Source organism: Gadus chalcogrammus, chromosome 3, assembly GCF_026213295.1.
Source record: "Gadus chalcogrammus isolate NIFS_2021 chromosome 3, NIFS_Gcha_1.0, whole genome shotgun sequence".
Lineage (NCBI taxonomy): Eukaryota > Metazoa > Chordata > Actinopteri > Gadiformes > Gadidae > Gadus > Gadus chalcogrammus.
This window is the reverse complement of record NC_079414.1, coordinates 18,200,302-18,222,748: the sequence shown is the minus strand read 5'-3', so window position 1 is coordinate 18,222,748 and position 22,447 is coordinate 18,200,302. Positions and strand designations below refer to the sequence as shown.

The window sequence follows — 22,447 nt, the reverse complement described above, 5'->3', positions numbered from 1 at the left end:
TTCATGTAATTTCTTATCATCAGACGGAACGTTCACCGAATCGGTTTATATGGAAGTGTATTCAGTTTACTTTGGAAGCTCGGTCAACTTGAAACAAGCTAGTTTGGCTGCAGCTCGGCAACTATTTGTAGTAGGACGCATCGTAAAATAAAGTTAACAACGCGCGTATAACGACTTCCAGCGGTTACGGGCGATTTGTTTACCCCCATGGCTAAGTGTTTCCAGATAGCACCCAATGCAATAGCCTTGGTGCTGTCGCGCGTCCGTGGGGATCGAGAGGACACAACATCCAACAAGCCTTCAGAAAAGTTAAAGCGTCTCACAGGCTATGAGATATTTGCAGATTTCAAAGCTGCAAACATGCAGCACTTCTGGAATAAGGGCATGATGCATGCTTTGTCTGAGATATTCTGCCTGGGCTGGATAGACCAGCATGTGCTTCTCGTCCAAGGGAAGGAAGAGCACCTTGACGTCCTCAGGAACGGATGGGCACGACGGGTCCTCAGCCCACCTGCAGGGTTCCTCATCAAGTGTATAGGTAGGCCCATCGGTCTTCAACACGTCGTGACACTACAGTTGCTTTATGCGTGTTATGAACACTTCTAATATCACTGGTTGAAAAACATGTTTCTACAGCTATCCTCTTCTCTCCTCACACTGAAAACAAGATTAAAACCATAGTAGCAGGCCTTTTGATAATATTAGCGTAGCCTACAAGATAACAGTTTACAGGAAATAATAATTACAACAATCAGGAGGCGGTAGTGACCAAATATATTAAGAGTCTGGCTCTAGATCAGCCTCGAGCCTGGCTCTAGATCAGCCTCGAGCCTGGCTCTAGATCAGCCTCGGCCCTCGAGCCTACCAGATTTTCGGTGTGGTTGAAGCTTAAATGTTGTCAATATAATTTTGTAAAATAAGATCGTATTGTTGTATCATAAATTACAATACTTCGCAATGAGATAAGTTCTGTTGTTGAGGACAGGCCTGATGTTTGAAATGCCATAGGCCAGCAAGTGGGCAAGAGTACTATTGGGGATAATAATGACTTTGATGTGACAGATGATAGTGAAGTTGTGATAAGATGATTTAATGATAAAAGTTCCTATAGGCTCCTAACATGAAACCACCTCTGGACCTGGATTATAAGGACTATAATATCTTGTCAGTGTTGAAGTGAAGGTGTTATGCCAACAATACAGCTGTTTATACCACCATATCACCTCTAAACAGGCTTTTTTTTTTAGAAGGCCTACTGTGATTACATCACAACAGATAGGGATAGATCATTTAGATGGTCGGCCATTGTAAACAAAGGAGAATATTCAGAAGATTGACTTATTCATGTTATGATTCTGTCAGATTCCTCTATCCATCCATAAGCTATTTTATATGAAACTTCAGAAGAACATTGAATCTGGAAACTTGAGGCAACTTTATAAAAGCACTGTTCTCCGGTTCACACTGGAAATTGTTCCAAACTAGTCTGAACTAGCCCTACTAGACAAGTTAAACATTTTGTCATCACTCAACTCCAGTTGGTATAAAAAAAAGATATGCACCTGCATGTTTCATTTTTAGTTCTCATAATCTAGTTATCTATCATGCTTTCGGCAATAAAATATACAAACATGATGGTTCACACGCTTGGACATATGATGTGACAGCAATACTTGTCGTAACTGAAGCGGATATACTGTCTGTGTGCCAGCATGCACATGTGCCCAGTATGCAGAGAAATCAGCCACAACAGTCGATATTTAATCCTCAAACCAAATGCCTTTTCATTTGTTCAGAATAACTGAGCATCAAAAGGGCATACCGATCCAGAAAAACTATCAGATTATATAAAATGTAGTAAAGGTAAAGCAACAACATTTAAGTGTAGGCCTGGGCGATTAGATTTTTTTCCACACAATCGTTATGTATACATCTTATAATCTACTTAGTACAGTCTTGGCTAGAAGACAAGGTATTGTGATGCGTAGCAATCCAACTTAGACTTTAGGTGTTGAGTGTTAGCTTGTGATAAGCTAAAGCTTTTGTGTGGCTGGTATTGTCTCACACCAGCAGCTAGCTGGGAAGAAGTGGCAAATGAAGCTGACGACGATAAGCGTTGGAATGTTTGTCTTATAGCTAATAGCTCACCACACCACGTAATGGGTCATCCATTACACATTATGCTAGCCTACATAATACATCTGCATGTGAAATTGTTTATTTGTCAAAATCTGAAATTAATACTTTTTTGCTTTGCTTTGAGATTATGACATCTTGAACATAATGAATCAACAAGGGCTTTAATAAGATAAATATTTTTATATTTATCCCAGTTGCTCATTTTATAGACTGGAGAGATCCGCTCATTAAAAAAAAACGGCAAACTATGTGCCATGTCAATTGTGATAACAGTATAATAAAGTTATTGTCATAAGTCCTCTTTGACTTAACTCTGAATACATATGGAGAGACTTTCAGCTTTTACACAGGAAGGAGGAAATATGCTTGGGGCGGTAAGAGGGGGGAGATACAAGCTAAAGGAAGGAAAAGGAGTGTCCTATTGGAGAATTGGTGGAAACGGAAGGCAACAGCGGCAGGTTTGACTATATTTCTTAATGTGTTGTGTGGGGCCTCTAGCACTTCAACAAGTCCCACATTTGTCTATTCAGCTGGTTGGTCCCTGGGATGGCAGGTGTCGGCTGTGGCCCACTAGAGGGCAGTCCGGATCACTGTTTGAACGAAAGTGGGTCGAAGGTGAAATGGAATGAAATCCGCAGCGTGTAGTCATTTAATAGTATCTCACTGACAAAGAGACAGTTTGAATGCAATTGGATGCTGTTCGAATGTTATGCAATTCAAATGTGAAAATGTACTTATCAAAATTGTTAGTTTGGTTTGTCCTACTCCATTTATTTAATTGGAATACCTTTATTCCAAAGTGTGTCCTACACCTTGTGTAGACATTTGTATAATAAGTTATAGGCCTATAAATACTAAATAGATCTAAAGGAAGTGTTTCTCTAAAATATAATAACTGCTTTATTTAGATGTCTCCTATGTAGATGTTAAATATAAATGATATTTTATCATCCGCGTATGCGTCCAGCATTTGCTGCTAACATCATGGCTTTGCAGCATTGTCAAAAACAAAACACGTCGTCAATGACTCGAGTAGCACGCGCCGTATTATTACATATCAACGCATTCAGACAGCATTGGTCGGCCTCGTGTCTGCTCCATCCACCAATATATCTCTCGTGTCTGGCCCTTTAAGGAAACGCCACTCGAAGGGCAGCAAGCTATGAGCTCATCGGCTTGGGTCGTCATAGCAACAAAGGCTGTTGCAGCAGTAGCAGTAGCAGCAGCAGCAGCAGCAGCACTACTGAGAAATAAGATGGCTGGTGTGGTGTGTCTCTCTCCCCCCTCCTCATCCTCCTCCTCCCCCTTCTCCTCACCTCCTTCTCTTTGGTACTACTGAAGTGAGGCAGATTGGTGGTGACGCTCTGTCCCCCCACAACCCCCAAGCCCTCTGCCCTGCCCTCTTTCACCCCCCCCCCCCCCCCCCCCATTTCTCTCTCTTTTTCTCTCTCTCTCTCTCTTTTCACTCTGTCCCTCCGACCGTCCATTCACACACGCACATGTGAGTCAGCGAGATTAGCCCTAGCAAAAGGCAACACTGGATTGGAGAATGGAAACACGGGGGGCGAGGGGGATAGTGATCCAGTTTACGTTGCCAAATCAGTAGATTCTCAGCATTATCTATCTATGTATATATCTATCCGTCCATCTACCTACTGTCTTCACTGCATAGGTCTGGGAGAATGGCTGGTGTGTCTGGAAGACAGATATGAGCCAGATCCCATAGAGGTGTAAGGAGTCCCAGCGTTTTATGTTCCTCCCACTGTCAAGTGATGATTGTTATCAGGGCTAGGGCTACAAAAAAAAGGACGATTCTTTATCAGTAAGGGAGAAAGGTGGCTGTCATAATAAAGGCAGCCTTTATCCTCTGGAAAATGTGTACAACACAGAAAGGTTTTTAGGATACACACTAGTAGGCAAAGCAGGGATACTGTGATCTTGGACATCATGCTCCTGCTGGTTTCATGTAAAAAAAAAAAGAAAGAAAAAAGCTGTTCATATTTGCTCTTCTCTTTTTGCCTTTATGCATGTCCTCGATCTCTCACATCCTCTCTCTCTCTCTCTCTCTCTCTCTCTCTCGCTCTCTCTCTCTCTCTCTCTCTCTCTCTCTCTCTCTCTCTATCTCTCTCTCTCTTCCCACATCCCCCCCTCTCTCTCTCCTCTCTCTCTCTCTCTCTCTCTCTCTCTCTCTCTCTCTCCCTCCCCTCTCTCTCTCTCTCTCTCTCTCTCTCTCTCTCTCTCTCTCTCTCTCTCTCTCTCTCTCTCTCTCTCTCTCTCTCTCTCTCTCTCTCTCTCTTCTCTCTCTCTCTCTCCCCCCCTCCCCTTCAGCCTCAATCATCCAGACACAGACGCATGCATGCTCACGCAGGATCACGCACAGCGGGCGGACGCGCGCATTCACACACACATACACACACATTCTCACACGCGCACATACACACGCAGACACACATACGTACCGCACACACATACACACACACACACACATACTCTCACACCCTTCCTTGAGGTGCTGTGAGCAGCTGCAGCAATAGCGGTGAAAGAGATTGGCCGTTGACTGGAGTTTGTGGCTCCCCTGTTTAATGAATGGCCACCACAACGATCAACGCTGGAGCTCCCTCTTCTACTCCTCCTCCGCCACCTCCTCCTCCTCGTTCTCCTCGTTCTGCTCCTGCTTACTCCTATGGATTGCGGCGTACGGTGGATATCTATTCTTGAATTTATTTATTTATTTTTCCGGGGCTCTCCATTTTTTCCTGCCCACCCGCTCCCGCTGAGCTGTTTTGGCAAGGGGGACAACACCGTCTGGTGTGGGATCGGATAAAGATGAAAGTGAAGGTAGCCTCTTCGGTCCTCTGTGTTCTCCGGAGCTTTCGCTGCCCGTCGGGGTGAATGGAGCATTTCTCTCTCTCCTTGCGTTCTCTATCTCCCTCTACCTCTCTTCCTCTTTTTTTTTTAAGCAGCCTCTTTTGTTTTGCGGGGCACGGCCGAGCACTCCTGTGGTGAATTGAGCTACTGGTGAAAAAGACCAGGGCCTTTTATCCTTAATCCCTCCATTCTGTTCCTCTTCTCCTCCCTGTCCGTTCCCCCCCCCCCCCCCCCCCCTTCTCCTCCCTCCCTCCATTCCTCCCTTACTCCAGCCCTCCCTCCCTATCGTTACTTTTCAGTAAAAGAAAAACGGTGATCTTTTACACCTCTACGAGAATCCCTCAGCCCTCCTCGCCGTCCTCCTTGCTAACCAATGCTCCATTTCCCTCATCCCTACCCCTGCCCCCCCACCTCCTCCTCCTCCTCCTCCTCCTCCTCCTCCTCCTCCTCCTCCTCCTCCTCCTCTCTCCTGCTCCCTCCTCCCGCACCAGAGTGGCTACGTAATGTGCCTCCCTACGCATGCAAATGGGGATGCTACAAATGGTGGCTGGGACTGATGCCGATGACAGGGTGATGCCGCGCGCATTCACCTCCACCCTCGCCACGACTACCGCCACCACCGCCACCGCCACCACCACCGCCGCTGCCGCTGCCGCCGCCACCGCCAGCAATCCACACCAGCCCCAGGGGAGATCTACCCCCAGCGTTCCATGCCAAGCCGCCGCGATCCGCTCCGCGTCCAATGTCACGCGCCGGCGGATGTAAATGAGACACGCGCGTGTGTGTGCGAACGTGCGCGCTGGTTCCTGCCATGTCCGGCGTGTGAGTGCTCTAGCGGGACGTTTCCTCGGCCGATGCGGGGGAGGCACTGAGCCCGAGGTTGGTCGACCTCCCCCCGCACCCCCCTTCCCCTCCTCCCTCCCCCCTCTCCCCTCCCTCCCCCCCTCCCCTCTCCCCTCCCTCCCACACCCGAGCCGCCTCGCTCCCGGTGCCGGTAGCCCGCCTCCCGCTCCTCCTCTACCTCCTCCTCCTCCCGCTCCTCCTCCTGCTGGACCCCCTGGCCGGGTAGGTAGGGGGGGCGAGGGGGGGTCACCATGAAGAAGAACCGTAGCAGCGCCGTCGGCGGCAGCGGGGGAGTGGGTGGTGTCGGCGGCGCCGGCGCTAGGCGGGCCTGGGCCGGCGCCGACCCGTCGGAGCGCCCGGCCGAACGCAACCTCTCCTCCCGCGGCGAGAAAGACGCGCGGGCGCCCAAGCAACATCTCCCTCCCCCTCCTCCCCCCCACTTCTCTCCGTCCCCACCGGGTTACCGTGCGGCAGGTGAGTGTGATCCCAGCCCTACCTCCCCCTCCCTCCCCCCCTTCTGTACCCCCCTACCTACCGGCCGTACCCCCGTGTACGTTCCCGTGGCAACCGCGTCTCCAACGCCGCTGGGCCTCAGATGCTAACGCTCTAAAACTAGCGTGGAAAGGAAGAGGGGGAAAAGAAAAGCGTGGAGTTGTGGGAGGCATGTTGACTGGATGTGTGTGAGGCTTTAGCTGTGCGTAGTAATCGTAGTCGTTTACTATGCGTGATATATATCGATTTACATTTGAGTTCTATTTGACTTATAGTTATAAATATCAGATATTTATGTTAGCATCTTTGTAGGCAAGGGTTTTGGAATGAATGAATGAATGTTGTATACTCTCGCTACACTCGTGAGATGCACATGGGTCGTAGTACATTCGACTGGATAGAATATCTTTAGTTTGTACGAGGCATTGGCACGCTATACATGGCGCAACTTTAGTGTCAAATACCAAGCATGCAGTGAGGCCAGTCGCTCACACGCTGGTGGGACGTGGAGCACAGGTTGAAATAATCGTCAGCGTGATAAAAAAAATGTCAAGGGCGCAGATGAGCATATCGAGAATGCAGAGAGTGTCGAGAGGTCAGAGGAAGTGATTGTGCGCCCAGAAAGCGGAACTGGGCACAAGAAATTGTACTTTGTTTGGGCACACTTCTCTACCCACAGTACCCTCTCACACTCAGCCTGCGCTCGCTGGACGTGGTCGCTCTACATTGTCTCCAAACTAGATTGATCAGTATGATTGACGTCTACCATAAGGGCCAATTGTGGCTCTTTCTTTTGCTACAGTACCGTTGATTGGCTAGCCAAGTTTATTGCGGGAGAGGGCGGGGCCATCGGTTCCCGATGTGTTGATGTCGGGGGGCCCCAGTCATGGCAGCGGCCCCTTATGATCTTAATGTTGTTTTGGTTACTGGTTTGCGCTAAACATAAGGCAGTTGATGATTATTAATGTTGCCACATGTTTTTGACAATGCAAACGTTGATTTAAGGTTAGCTTCAGGTGTTAGTTTGGGCGAGAACAAGCTAAAGTAGCAGGGGTTACCTCGAATCTTCGAAGATCTGAAGTTTCGACGATTAGAGACTTCGATAGAAATACAATTAGTCTTCTTTAATAGTAGACTCATCGTTTCGGCAAAATTGTTATTGTGAAACAGCAGGAAATTTAATTGGGGTAATGGGGTTGCTAAATTAGCGATATCAAAGCATTGCTTGCCTGCTAGAAGAAAATGCCTGTATACTGTGATTTTGTGGGGATGGGGGATGGACTTGGTCTTCTTCATTTCGATACCATTTAAGATTATGCAAACAAATCAGCCGTTGTCATACTCTGGTGCTTGTGAAAATGATTTGTCTTCGTCAGGACTAAGTAGTTTCACTTTATCGATGCGGAAATCGAAATTGAATGCAGATGCATTCAATGGACGTGCATATTGTCGAGATTTTGTGAAAAGTTGGATGTTATTTTGGGAGGCACTAGAGGTTTGGGAAACCCTGAAGCCATTTGGCTATTTTCTAGAGACCACTCAAAAGCTAAAAGAAACGTTTAGCAAAAACCAGCCACCAAAACAACAATAATATTATAAGTTGTACTTTACTTATCGGAGAAGTAGGGTTTGTTACAATGAAGTTTGCTGTTACAATGAAGTTTGCTGCAATAAAGGAGGCTGCAGTTTGAGGGCCGCATTCTATAACCGCATCCTAGTGCCGCATTTTAGGAAACTATTTATTTTTTAGGAATTTAAATAGTACTTTCGGTCCAAGTAGTTCATTTTAAAAGTACTATATTTAAGGGTTTATTACACCCCATCACCACTCTCCGTCTAAAGACTTGATTTATTCCCCCCAAATTCTTCAGTACTTGCAGTACAACTTGCTCGCTAAGAGGCACTTGCCTGGCAATTTGTGTTATTAGCTCATTATCAGATCAAATAAAGACGGAATCGTATGCTATGGCCTTTAGAGTCACTAGGTCTCACAAGATATTTCAAAGGTTGGAGAGGCATGTCACCAGGACGACTCCGGTGGCAGATTTTGAATTATTAATATAGCCCTATATCTTTATGTTTTGATACAATGATAAACTATTTCAAGCAACCATACATTACACAAAGAAAACTAGAGCACCTGCCCCTCCTTCACCCATCAGCCCAACACAGAGGTTCATACCATTCACGGTTTCCCCCTTTCGTCCCACCCCTCCACCACATTCGTCCCACCACATCCCACAGCACATCCCTCTCTCCACAGATCAACACCTCCAACACATCCAACTCTTCATTCCACCCCTCCACCCCATCCACACCTCCACCTCATGATACCGCTGCTCCACCTCATCCACCTCTGCTCCCTCCGTCCGTCCCTCCAACCCATCCACACCTCCACCCCTTCCTCCCACCGCTCCACCACATCCACCTCTGCTCCCTCCGTCCGTCCCTCCAACCCATCCACAACTCCTCCCCTTCCTCCCACCGCTCCACCACATCCACCTCTGCTCCCTCCGTCCGTCCCTCCAACCCATCCACAACTCCTCCCCTTCCTCCCACCGCTCCACCACATCCACCTCTGCTCCCTCCGTCCGTCCCTCCAACCCATCCACAACTCCTCCCCTTCCTCCCACCGCTCCACCACATCCACCTCTGCATACCTCCATCCATCCCATCCACACTACATCCACCCCGTCCATCCCACAACCTCACTCCTTCATTCATCCCTCCACCTCATCCAGCCATCTGTCTTCTTCATATTTTGTCTTCTACCTCTCCATCCCTCGTTCTACACCTCCACTTCTCCACCACATCCATCCACCCCACCGCATCGCTCCATCCACCTCTTCATCCCTGCCTCTTCATCACCCCCTCATCCCAGCACTCCATCTTCATTACAGTCTTAATGTCCGCACTGACACTCTAGTATTAAACTTGGACATGTCCCTCAGGTTAAGAAGGGACGTCTCAACCGGGGACGACGGATCCATATCCGTTAACTACCCAGTCTGGGTGATTCAGGTTCTGTCTAAGATCTTTGCACGAATGTGTGAACTGCCTCCCTGTATCGTACAGTGAACGACAATAGCATCGCTAAGAGCCTCCACGACTCCTGAGAGAGACATTATTAAACCAAATAGAAATTACATGTTATTCACATTTGAGTTAATCTGTGTTCCATGAAAACACTTCATTTGGCTTTAGAGTACGTGAAAGTTCCTAAAATGTGGCAACACATGTCGTAGCACCACAGAATAGATCTGCATAATAACTGGATATAAAAAATGCTAAATATATTAATCAACATTGCAAAATAGTGAAAATGACGAGACTGGCTGATAAAACGTGTTCTGGGGTATACAGGCAGTGAGCACAGTTTAATTGTTACAAATGTTCACCTTAATATAAATGGTAAAACAATGAGTAATAAACATTTACACTGACGACGGTAGGCTATTGCAGTTGGATGTAGCTGACAGACACTGATCACCTATACAATCTTCAATCAGCTTCAGTTTCAGTAATGTGATGGCTACAATTAAGTATCATGGTCATTAAGTCCACAGTTAATATGACTCCTAGTTTGGCTTTTGTCATGAAAAACTAGGGTCCTAGAAATGCGATCCTAAAACTTCAGCCCTGAAACTGCAGGAACATGCCATTAACTATTGAAACTTACGCTATTCAAGTAGAGTAGACCTTGATATTAATGTTGGCTTGGTGAGTGGTTTTCGCTATACAAATGGCTTTTTATGTTTAGTAATGTTTGCTACATGTTTCGGAGAATTACGATGTCAGCTTCCATATTACTAGGCATCTACTCGCCAAAACTAACGGTAGTAGCTAACGTTAAATCGATGGTTGAATTCACTGAAAAATGTAATCAAAACAACAGTATTATCATTCTCACTTAGTTCTACTAACAGGACCAAAGGAGCTTTCCTTTGCCCAGCAGCTTCCATGATTCGGGCTCTTATATGAAGGCCTTCTAGATGGATTGCCCCGGCCCCCACCCCCCTCTCAGCCCACCCCCCTCTCACCCCAAACACAATAAACTTGGCTAGCTAATCCATGACATAGTAACGAAAGGCAGAGCTACGATTGGCCCATAAGGTAGACGTTAATTATTCCAATCAATCTAGTTCTGAGAGCACGTACAGAGCAGGTCAAGCTAGCCTAGGTAGATTTTGATAGGGCACTGTGGGCAGAAAAGAGGGCCAAAAGTATAATTGACTGTGCTCAGTGCCACTTTCTATGGGCACAATCATTTTCTCTGACTTCTCAACACGATACTCATAGTCGTTTGGCTGTATAGTGTATTTATATTCACTTCTAATACAATTTATGAAGAAAAAGTCACTTTAATATGATACATACATCATTGAAAATTGCATGGTGTTGTGGTAATGGGGCCTTCCCACCCTTTAAGATGCATCCCAGATGCCAGCTAGTCTGATGTCGTAATCCAAACAGCCTTTCAACAAAGCGCCACTGCATGTGTAGTGAGTGTGTGGTGTCTCCATGGCGACGTTGAAGGCCTTACTGACAGCGTCTGCAGAGTTGTAAAACGGAAGAGCTCTTCAAAGTTTCCGAAGCCGTACATTTGTGTTAGTTTGTAAAACATAACAGGGGATGCTAATGATAGCTGATGATGTCATCTCAGTTGACAAAGGTTCTGCGGTTAATGGTTGATTGTGCATTAGAAGAACTGTTTCATTTAAGGTATTGGTATACTATACCGATATCCAAAGACCTTACAACCTGTCCTATACCGTATAGGACAGGTTGTAAGGTCTTTGGAAATCCAGAGAATCCTATTTGTTATTTTTAAACCTCCAAACAGACTTGGCCCTGTTTACATGTGCACATTTATTCATAAGCCTTTAGGATCATAACCCTTTGTGATCATAACCCTTTATGATTAAATACTTTGAAGAATTTTAAGAGCTTATGAAGGTTATGGTTACAAGCTAGGTTATGATAACGACAAGCTGCTTAAGTTATTCAAGTTACACCCCAATGCAGTTTCAATGCTGTTTCAGTTTGTTATAGAAGTTAATAGAATCGCATTGTGAATATTGAAATACATGCTTAAATACAATAAATTCAACAATACGTTTTTTTGTACTTGCTGTACAAGGGACTTCATATTGAAATATATCACATCTACACCCCAATAAGCCGGAATATACTGGAATGCAGTCCTCACACCACCCCTATGTAAAATCAGTTTGATATGGTTTTCGTCTTTTGTCTCCGCATGTGCAGGTGATGTGTCTCCAATCAACATGTCACCAGTCAGCCAGTCGCAGTTCATCCCGCTGGGGGAGATCTTGTGTCTGGCCGTCTCCTCCATGAACTCAGCCCACAAGCCTGTCACCCGCGAGGCCTTGGAGGAACATCTCACCTCCAGCTTCCCAGGTAAATTCAATCTCTGGTACCTCTACCCATCGACCTGCTGGCGGTCTTACAGTCAGTTCCAGTGGCAATGGGCCTTGTTTACCCAGTGGCCATCTTGGTTCCGTCTTGGTTGTAAACGGCAGCTGGGTGAATGCCAATGTAGTAGGTCTGGGAATGCCAAATCAACAAATCTCACATTCAGTGCCACACACCCAGCTAGCACTTAGGACCAAGATGGCCGCTAGGTGAATGAGTTTGCCCCACCAAGCGTTTACAACCAAGATGGTTGCTAGGTGAAAACATTTGCCCCACCAAGCTAGCGTTTAGAACCAAGATGGTCGCTAGGTGAATAAGTTTGCCCCACCAAGCTAGCGTTTAGAACCAAGATGGTCGCCAGGTGAAAACGTTTGCCCCATACACTTAGCGTTTACAACCAAGATGGTCACTAGGTCGCGTTGCCCTACCCAGCTAGTTTCTACAACCTAGGTGAATACGTTTGCCCCACCCTAGTGTTTAGAACCAAGATTGCTGTGAATATGGTGAATAAGTTACAGGGTGTGGAAAAATAGCATGTTTGAATAGGCTTTAAAATAGTGAACCATCCATGGAAAACAAGGCAGTTAAGTATTGCCACTACTACATCAGGAGTACTTTGTATGGCTCTATTTCCTGCATATTATGATAAATGGCATGAAGGAGCAGCTAGTGGACTTAATCAAGGTTAGGCTACATGCAATCTTTGGACATTCAGGATCAACCTTTCTGCTGGGAGTGAAAAGCCCAGGCAGCTATACTACCCTGCCAGCCAATCTACTAGAATAGGTCATGTTTGTTGCCACTATATTTTCCGGGTAGCAAGCGTACCATCCATTTGGCAGTCTTGAGAAAGACTTAAATGTATTCAAGTTGAACAACAACGATTCACACATTCACGCCCCGTTGGTTACCGTTGCCAGGCCGGACAAAAGATCACCAGCTGAAGGGGTTTGAGTACAACAATAATGTTCTTGTGCACAGAAGCGGATATTGTCTGCTTTTGTCTAAATAAACAAAGTATAACTAGCGTTCACTTTTCCCATTCATGACACAGAACAATCTAAATCCTCTTGACCATTTAGCTGTGTGGATTTATCTGTGTTGAGAGGCGGACAAGCAGTGGACTAGCAATACTAAGAGAGCTAAGAGGAGACATTACGCGTTGACTTTTACATTTGTGTATTTGCATTCAAAAATAGTCGCAATCGATTTGATTGAACACATGTAGGTTGATAGATCTAGCTGCTTAACATGATTTCAAGGTTGGCAAGTCGCAACCAATATAATCAGTATCCTTCCATGCAGTCTTCTTATCTGAGGCTTATAAAGACCTATCTTTGTATTCTAATATGTGTATTTTCCACACGATCACTGATAATATATGAAATTTAAGCATTCACACAGTTTGTGCTTGAAAGACTACTGTGCAACAACTATAGTGTAATGCAATTACACTATGAGCGTTGGCTCTTACTGCTACTACACTACAATCCATTACTGATTAAAAAGAATGACATCATTGAGCTGATGTCATGATAGGCAACCTCAATGCCTATTTCTTTAAAAGCTGCAATTTGAATGATGGGCTTTTAAGATATCTGAGTCAGCTAAATGTTATTAGTGGATTAGTTGAATTTGCGTAAGGGTTTGCCTCCCGTTTCGCACGCAGAGAGGACTTTCTAAACAGTTGTTGATTAGATTAAATGAGGGGTGTACTCGTTCATCATTTAAATATGTTTGTCAGAAAATTTTAACTGAAACACATTGTGTTGTGCGTTTGGCCCAGAGTGAAATATCCTTCAGCATTGACAAGTTCATGAGTGTTAAAGTGTGAAGTGACAAGGAGAGAGGTGAAAAAGGCATAATGTATACATAGCAACAATACAATGAGTATGAGTCTGAAACAGTGTCAGCAACTATATTCAATTTGTTTCTCCATCATGAAAATGTGTTTTGCTTAATTTTCCTTTAACCATCATAATATACATTTTGTTTTCCTATTCAGCCATTTATAATTTGTTTCAAATAATGTAGAATAAGACCTGGGATAATTGATATTAAGCTCTTTGGTTCTAGCTTCAGAATTGTGTCCTTCAATTTGAAGCGTTCTGAAAGTTATTATTATCATACAATCTGTACGAATAATATCAAATATATATATCTATGAATTTTATCCAGATATGGAAATCATTATCTAATCACGTCTCTAATAGTAACCAACTGACCCTGTGCCTCCCTGTGTAGGTGTTCCCACCCCCAGCTCTGAGGTGGTGCGACACACGCTCAACATGCTGGTGAGAGAGAGGAAGATCTACCCCACGCCGGAGGGCTACTTCGTGGTCACTCCCCAGACCTACTACATCACCCCCTCTCTCATCAGGACCAACAACAAGTGGTACCACCTGGACGACCGGCTCACCGACCGCACGCCCCCGCAGTCCCTCCCCCCCCAGCCCCAGCTGCAGTGCACCCCTCCCCCGTCCGGCAACGCCACGCCTTCCGCCCTGCGGGAGCGGCCCGTCCGCAAGAACCACGGCGACGCCTACAACGCCCCCGGCGACGACGCGTCCAGGGGCCACCCGTCGGCCCCCGGCGCGGCGGCCCCCCCGGGCAAGACCCTGAAGGAGCACCGCGCCGACCTCTACGCCGCCAAGCCTCCCAAGGACCGCAGCGCCGGGGCCGGGGACGCCGCGCCCAGCCCGCTCTCCAAGGAGCACGGCGGGGAGCCCCCCTCGTACCCCCACCCCCACCCTCCGCCGCCGCCGCCGCCCGCCCAGCCCACGGCGCCCACGGAGGCGGCGGAGAAGGGCAAGGGCGCGCCGTCGTCGTTCCCCTTCAAGACGGACACGCTGAGCAAGAAGAAGGAGGGCAGCGGCGGCAGCAGCGCCGGCGTGGAGAAGCAGTCCAAGCGCTTCGGCCTGCGGCTCTTCCGCCTGAGCTTCAAGAAGGACAAGATGAGGCAGCTGGCCACCTTCTCGGCCCAGTTCCCGCCGGAGGAGTGGCCCCTGCGCGACGAGGACGTGCCGGCCGCGCCCATCCCCCGGGACGTGGAGATGGAGATCATCCGCCGCATCAACCCGGACCTGACGGTGGAGAACGTGGCGCGCCACACGGCCGTGATGAAGCGGCTGGAGGAGGAGCGGGCGCACAAGAACAAGAGCGCGCTGCACCACAACGCGCGCAGCCGCAGGGGGCGGGGCCACCGGAGGCTGCCGCACGGGAAGTCGCGCTCGCACAGCAAACCGCGGACGTGCCGGGGGGACCCGTCGGACGCCTCCAACTGGGACCTGGTGTTCATGGAGCGGGACTACCGCTTCTTCAGCCACTCCCTGGTGCGCTCGCCGCGGGAGGCCATGTACACGCTGGAGCGCACGCGCGGCGGCGGCGCCACGTACCTGGTGCACAGCAACCCCAACATCACCGAGTCGTACTGCCCTGTCGCGCCCGAGTGGGACGTGTCCGGGGAGCTGGCCAAGAGGAGGACGGAGATGCCTTTCCCCGAGCCCTCGCGCGGCACCACCAAGGAGTCCAAGGTGCAGCGGAGCCACAGTCACAATCAGGACAGGAAGTCGCGCCACGAGCGCTCGGACCAGGCCAAGGAGCGCTCCCGCTCCATGGACAACTCGCTGAAGGGCCCGTCGCTGGGCGCGCCCGAGAACTACGAGCACGGCCCGGAGGAGCGCAGTCACTACTTCACCGACGACGGGACGCTGCGGGCTACCCAGAAGTCCTCCCACTTCTCAAGGATCATGTTCTCTGCTGCTAAGTTCCACTCTGATTTCAATGTGCCTGATTTGGGGAAAGGGAGCTTGGACGAGTCGAGGAGCCACCGGAACACGGCGGAGAGGAACAAAAGCAGAGACAGCCTGCCCACCTACAACGAGCTCATGGGCCTTTCTCCCAAGCCCTCGACGGAGGACTACTTCCAGTGCAATACGTCCAACGAAACAATCCTTACTGCCCCGTCGCCTCAGGCAAAATCAGAATATGACACGCTAACCTCATCAGGGGGACTCCACAAGGGCTCTCCGGCCGACCGCCAGACGCCTCACCTTACCTCTCCACACGCCATGGAGTACAAAGAGGAGCTGGCGGCGGCGGCCAAGGGCCCGGGCGGCGGCCCCGTGCGTCTGACCCCCAGCCAGACGCCGGAGCTGCTGCAGAGCGCCCGCCTCACGCCACACCAACACAACGTGGACCCCGGCGGGGGCGGGGGCGGCGGGGGGGGCGCGGCCGGCGGCGCCGCTTCCCTCAAGAGGAAGGAGATCTTCAGCAAGGACACCCTGTTCAAGCCCCCGCACAACAGCGCCTTGCCGGCGGGCTACGCCGACGGCGGCGGCTACTCCAAGTCCGGCACCTTGCGGAAGGCCTCGCACGCCAAATCAACAGAGGCCCTCGACAATCCTGAGCCCCAGCAGCCTTCAAATTCAGCCACTTCCTCCGCCTCGCCGGCAGCCCTGCAGGTCTGCGTGGAGCCCAGCGGCGGCTGCGGCGGCGGTGGCGGCGGCGGCGGCGGCGCCTCCGCCTCCTTCGACTACTACAACGTCTCGGACGACGAGGACGAGGACGACGAAGAGGCGGACGAAGACTCGCACAAGGAGTCGCTGACGGCCGAGGACGGCCCGGACCACGGGGATTGCGGTGGCGTGGGCGGGGGCGGCGGCGGCGGGGGGGGTTGCGGGGGTGGTGTCGGGGGGGTCGGGGAGGGGACCATGCAGTGGCTGCTGGAGCGGGAGAAGGAGCACGAGCTGCAGCGTAAGCTGGAGACCAACCTGACCCTGCTGAGCCCCAAGGAGACGGAGGGCGGCGGCGGGCAGAAGTCGGCGCACTCGGCCCGCCTGGACAGCATGGACAGCAGCAGTGTGACGGTGGACAGCGGCTTCAATTCGCCCAGGTGGGTCCCCGCGCCGACGCCTTCCGGACACCGGGGTGACCTGTTCAGTCACTGTTGTTGGGTGGATGGGGGTGGGGGAGACCGCTTGATGGCTCCATCATAAACATGTACAGGGAACAATGGAAATGAAGCAAAATGAAGCAAAAACGCATGCAAATGTGTCAGCAACATACACATCAACACATTGGTTGATGTGTTTATGTATCTTTATTATATAAAGAAGTATCTTTGATACATGGGGTTATAGATCTCAAATGAATTTGAAATCAAACTTTATATTTACAATACTGCCCGTACATATGAGCTTGGCTTTAACATAACTTACCAAGGCAGAGGCCTCTACTTTTACTTTCTGTTCCTTCCGTCGTGGCCTATTTCTTTGTTTTGATCATTTTAGAATCATTGCTGTTTTTGTAATTATGCTGGGCCCTCCTCTGTGCAACCTACTGCAGGGGGTCTTGCTCAGGAGGGGGGGGCTGGTGTCTTGAGGGGGGCTTGTTTTGATGCTCCGCTCATCTTGGTCATAGTTGCACTCCTGATGGACCTTGCATGGTTGCCATGCAAGGCTGAGAGAAAAAGTGTGCTTTGACTGGCCACAGTGGTTAGAGAAGTGCTATTAAATGCAGTCCAGTTACCATTCAAGGCAGCAAGGCCAAGTCTGTAGGTTCATTGAGCTTGATTTTATTTGAATAGTATTTGACCAGTGATGAGAACCATCTCTCAAGGGAAAGCTTGACATACCTTTTAACCAATGCAACTGTATACAGTGGATTCAATTTAAAACTTAAAGACCATTTATAGCACCACTATGGCGCTAGTATTCAGTGTATCTTTTAATCTCCCCAGTTCGAAATGCATTACAATGCATACTTTCTATGGTTGAACTTATGAACTGATGAAAAGTTTGAGTTGAAGAATATAAAGTTTAGTTTTGGGACTTCTAAATAGTTTTTTTAATGTTGTGAACTTTACTCAGAAATGCATCTACTATGTGATGTCAAAATAATGTTTCATTATATAATTCTTTCTGCATTGGTAGTGGGTTATAGTAACATCTCACCCAAACAGCAAAATATGAATATTTAACACCACTAGATACATTAAATGTATTCATCTTATCTCAATGCAAACCGAGGATAGTGTAGTGGCTACGCTGTTTGATCCCCAATGTCTCAAGTAAGATGCTTAACCCATCCCTAACTTTTTTAAAGGTGACATATTATGCCACCAGGTGTGAGTGTGATTAGCCGTTACAAGCCGTTTTAGAAAATCTGCCTCTTCTGACATCACAAGTAGGCGTGTCCACCTAGATGCGTGCTGGATAGATCAGTGTACCAGCCTACAAAGTGGACTGAAGCAAACGTTACTCATCTCTCCGTCATGCATCTAGGTCGACACGCCCACATGTGATGTCAGAAGAGGCCGATTTTCATAACGGCTAATCACACTCACACCTGGTGGTATAATATGTCACCTTTAACACCCTGCTTTGTATAACTAAGATGGCTCAGTGACTGAATAGTAAGCAGGTCACGTCCTGTTCTTGCTTTGATAACCCCTGTGCTGTCGTGTCTTGTTGGGGGATAGGACGCGGGAGAGCCTAGCCTCCAACACCTCCAGCATCGTGGAGAGCAATAGGAGACAGAACCCCGCGCTGAGCCCCGGCCACATGGGCACCCCGGGCCACATCGGCCTGCCCTTCAGCTTCCGGGCCATCCCAGAACCGCCCAGCGCCCAGCCCGAGAAGCTCCAGAAACCCTCCAACTGTCTGGCCTCCATCACCAGTGTGTGACCAACGCAGCTCGGGAGGGCGAGGGACAATGGGTAGAGGTGGTGGAGGAGGAGAGAGAGAGAGAGGCAAGGGGAGTTGAAGGAACTTTCCCTTGTTTATTGACACATTCACACACACACACACACACATACAGATACACACACAAACATACACACGCATCTCTCTTGAATCAAGACTCCCGTGAATCAATTTACTATGACTGTTACGAAGACAGGCATGGCATCGAGTGACTGTTCCCACAGCTTCATGAACTTAACTGCAAAATAATAAAGAGAAGAAGAAGAAATATAACAGAACATCATGACATTTTGTACCCGCATTGCAAGACAACTGTAGGTGAGGAACACCCTACACTAAGTACTATGAATTTGGTGACATGGATTTTAAGTTCGGCTTATATTGAAGTTCCTAATTATTGGTATTGGAAAGTAGTAGATTATAGGATTCAAGTTACATTTGGAAACATCAAAACTTTTTATATTACTTAACAATACATGTCCAATTAAATGTTTTCCTTCATGAAACAGAATCACATTTTCAGGATGGTTTTAATGTATCAGCACAATGTGAAAACAATAAAGAATACTCCTGAAAACAAAGAATGGAAGAGATTAAAAACATAAATCACAACAGATTTGTGTACCGCAATGCAAATGATGTATGTATACTCAATACTTTTTGATATTCTAATTATTATAATGGTGGTATTAAAGATGCTATGTGACCAAAATTATGTTTTGGACAGAATGGGTCATACTTTACCACACCTCATACATTACAATTTTATGAATTACATAATACATTATTTATGAATTATGAAGTTTTATGAACTTTCTGAAAATTAATCAGACTTTTTGTTTCGTAAATCTTAAAGTGTCGGTTCCCCAGAAAGGATTCCACTTACTTCATACTTCCCGACGTCGTGATTTGCACAAACATTGTACGTTTCCACCACATATCTGCTATTTTGTTTATACAATTGGGCAATTGGCATTTGGCTTGAACACTTAAAAACTCACTTGTTTTTGTCCCCCTCCAACCATGTCATTAAGCATCATTTTGACAGCATCCTAAGGCAGTGTTGAATTGTGTCTATAATAATGTCCGGCTTTTTTGTATTAGGATGGACTGACGGTTAAGTTTAATTTAGAATGCATGGGGCAGGTCTGATCATATTTTGATTCGATCCATCTCTATGTTCATTGCTAGGTTTAGAACAAATCTGGAAAAAGGAAATTGTGTGCGGCTCCATTTCTGTGTGTTTGGAGCCGACATGTGGGCTCTGGGAGTACTGCAGGCTAAATGCTCTGGTCTAGTCATTTCAAAAAGAAAATAAGTAGTGGATGTTTTGCTCTGTTATTGATTGCTCTAGTAGTCTATGGTTAGCGTTAAATCAATGTGTTGACACAGCTAATACTATTGGATATTGCGGGTTTTGGGTTAGGGTTAGTCACTTTCTAAGTAAAAGTTACTATGCTGATGAACATAGTTAGTACTTGGACATTCACAAAAAAATGCACTCTCATGATACAAAATAACTGAGAAATATGCAAATTTCACATAGTCTTAGTTTTTATGTACTCTTTGACCTGTGTGTATTTTAATTGACTGATTCAGAGGTCATTTCAACACAGTGGAGTGATGAGACTACAGTAGACTACAGTGGGACATGGGTCACCTGGAGCTTGGCACATACAGAAATGAGTCAATCCAATTAGAAACAATCAACGTTCATACACACTCTGACACTCACGTTTCCCCGTTAGCCCCAGCGACTCACACTTACACAAGATGCATACATGCTGTATAAATGTTGCAGTTAATACCGAAAGCTGGATGCACCGGGACTAATGTACAGCACTCACACTCGTAGAACAGTGAACAGGGAAATGCTGCTCTACCAGCATAATAGAGGAAAAATAATACATCTTATGCAGGTATCTTCCTGGTATTTACCATTGCTGTGTCTGCGATTTAGCTTGTAATAAGTGTGTGTGTGTGTGTGTGTGTGTGTGTGTGTGTGTGTGTGTGTGTGTGTGTGTGTGTGTGTGTGTGTGTGTGTGTGTGTGTGTGTGTGTTTGTGTGTGCGCATGTTCCCAGAAGAGCCAAACAGTTGTATCACACACACAAACATCACAGGCAGTCGAGCTCCCACAATATTTCATTGAACTATAAACTCATTCAAGTTCTTCACAAACTCCACGCCCCGCAGAAACGTCCCATCAGTCGGCTGGCGGTCGAGGTCTGTGCGAGGGCGGGACGTTTGGTGCTAAGGCATTATCGTGGACCAGTGTGTTGATTTAGGCGCTCTATTTACACGCTCTCACATCATTTAATCACTTTCATCGTGGTTCAATCCATACAAAAACACATCTTATTCATGTATATATTTTAGCACCATTGGATAATCTCCTCTCCCCTTTCGATCGTTGTTGTTTTCTTCTTCCAAAAGACATAATAAGGATAAGGATGAAACTGTCCTTCAAGTCATCAGTTGAAACATATTTGGACCGTATATTCTCGTTTCAGGGTAAACATGGGTGTTTTGGTAGAGTAGGTCATACCTTCTGTTACAACATTTTAACACAAGGGATACAGCTTATAATTTCATATGTTACATTAGCAAATAAAAAAACATGGTGCAAACTTAAAACAACAGGAACATATAATATACAGTAATGCAAGGCTCAGTATTAACATCTAAGGTCATTTTATTTCTCTGACATTTTTTTGTTAAATTCATCCATTCATAGATGGTTGTCTGTATACAGTTTAGGCAATGGGCAGAACAGGAATACGCCTTTTGTTGTGCTTTTTCTTATATTTTTTACACACATAAACAACCATTACAGGATTGAGAATAAGACATACAATAAAACTAGTTGCAGCCACTGTGAGCTGTACAGTTCAGGCCAGTTCCCCAGGCCTTAAAGGCAATGAACATGTCTCTCTATAAGTCACTCTGTATGCATGGTCACAGTAAGTTGTGTAGACCACAGTCTTCAACACTCATGTGTCTTCAGGGTTTGCCATAGTGGGTCCACAGTTAGGCCTCCATGTCAGATCCTTGTTAACCCAATATCCACAGCCTCAGCCAATCAGCAGCTGGCACTGCACCTGTGCATCAAAGCAAGAGGTGCATAACAATCACTGTTGAGTGTGTTGATGTGTGTCTGTGTGTGTGTCTGTTTGCATGTGTGTGTGTGTGTGTGTGTGTGTGTGTGTGTGTGTGTGTGTGTGCATGGGTGCACATATGCGCGTGTGCACCTTCATTTCCCACGTGCACGGGTTTGATTAAATATTTCCGGTTCCCCTTTGGACTCCTCTGTGATGAGGCGCTAATCAGTGAGTGGTGGACATGTGTCATGCTGGTGTGTTCAGTCCCATAGTACATTGAGTTCATCATCAGCCATCACTCATCCCCTCTCCTCTCCAGGTGACCACTGGCGCCACTGAAGGAGAGCTTGGTTCACACAACACATAAGTCCTCCGTCCTGTGGAGTGTGGTAGGCGTCCACAAGTCTTGTCCTAACGAGGGATATCTGATTGGCCAGACTGTGCTTTGTTTTTTCGAGGTTGCCATGGCAAAGGTCATTTCAAGGTTACGGCGTTGGCGGCGGCCCCCGGGGTCAGAGGTCAAGAGGTCAAGGGGGGAGGCTGACTCTGAGGTCACTTCCTGTCGTGAAGTTCCTGGAACTTGGTGCTCGTGTAGTGGATGTGGAAGCCCTTTTTGCTGATGGTGTCGTCGCTATGGAAACGGATCAGCACAACGTCCCCTGGTGTGTAGATCTCCTCCCGGGGCTGTGGGAGACCGAGAGTAACAAGGATTATTGTCCCTGCCGAGAAACGTTTATACTGGGGTAGGTGTGGGTTGGATAGTGACTGTAGGGGCTTATGGTATTCAACGCCAATCCGAAAGGAACTGGTTTTGATACCCAACGCGGGCAGCCTACCTGTAGGCATCCATGAGGTTAAGGAGGCCT

At 47.4% G+C, this 22,447-nt stretch overlaps 2 protein-coding genes across 4 annotated transcripts in view; one reads left to right on the top strand and one right to left on the bottom strand.

Moving 5' to 3' along the window:
* Positions 1 to 185: 185 nt before the first annotated feature.
* Positions 186 to 20,395, top strand: stox2a (storkhead box 2a). Its single transcript, XM_056586401.1, has 4 exons — positions 186 to 538; positions 11,611 to 11,763; positions 14,023 to 16,672; positions 18,260 to 20,395. The coding sequence occupies exons 1-4, from the start codon at positions 208 to 210 to the stop codon at positions 18,462 to 18,464; spliced, it is 3,339 nt and encodes a 1,112-aa protein (XP_056442376.1). The 5' UTR covers positions 186 to 207; the 3' UTR covers positions 18,465 to 20,395.
* tll1 (tolloid-like 1) overlaps positions 19,022 to 22,447 on the bottom strand; it is a 44,956-nt gene continuing 41,530 nt past the window's right edge. For 2 of the 3 annotated variants that reach the window (XM_056586404.1, XM_056586402.1), the window contains exon 22: positions 19,022 to 22,265. In XM_056586404.1, the coding sequence (XP_056442379.1) occupies positions 22,134 to 22,265 (132 nt within the window). In that variant the 3' untranslated portion in view covers positions 19,022 to 22,133. The remainder of the gene's footprint in view (positions 22,266 to 22,447) is intronic. The other variant, XR_008895134.1, reaches the window with a different exon arrangement.

What these genes read in the sequence shown, in the direction of transcription:
- stox2a (XM_056586401.1), top strand. Translation starts at nt 208, where the DNA reads ATGGCTAAGTGTTTCCAGATAGCACCCAATGCAATAGCCTTGGTGCTG. An exon ending in TCTCACCTCCAGCTTCCCAG is followed by an intron (nt 11,764 to 14,022) that starts GTAAATTCAATC and finishes CTCCCTGTGTAG; the next exon opens with GTGTTCCCACCCCCAGCTCT. An exon ending in AGCGGCTTCAATTCGCCCAG is followed by an intron (nt 16,673 to 18,259) that starts GTGGGTCCCCGC and finishes GTTGGGGGATAG; the next exon opens with GACGCGGGAGAGCCTAGCCT.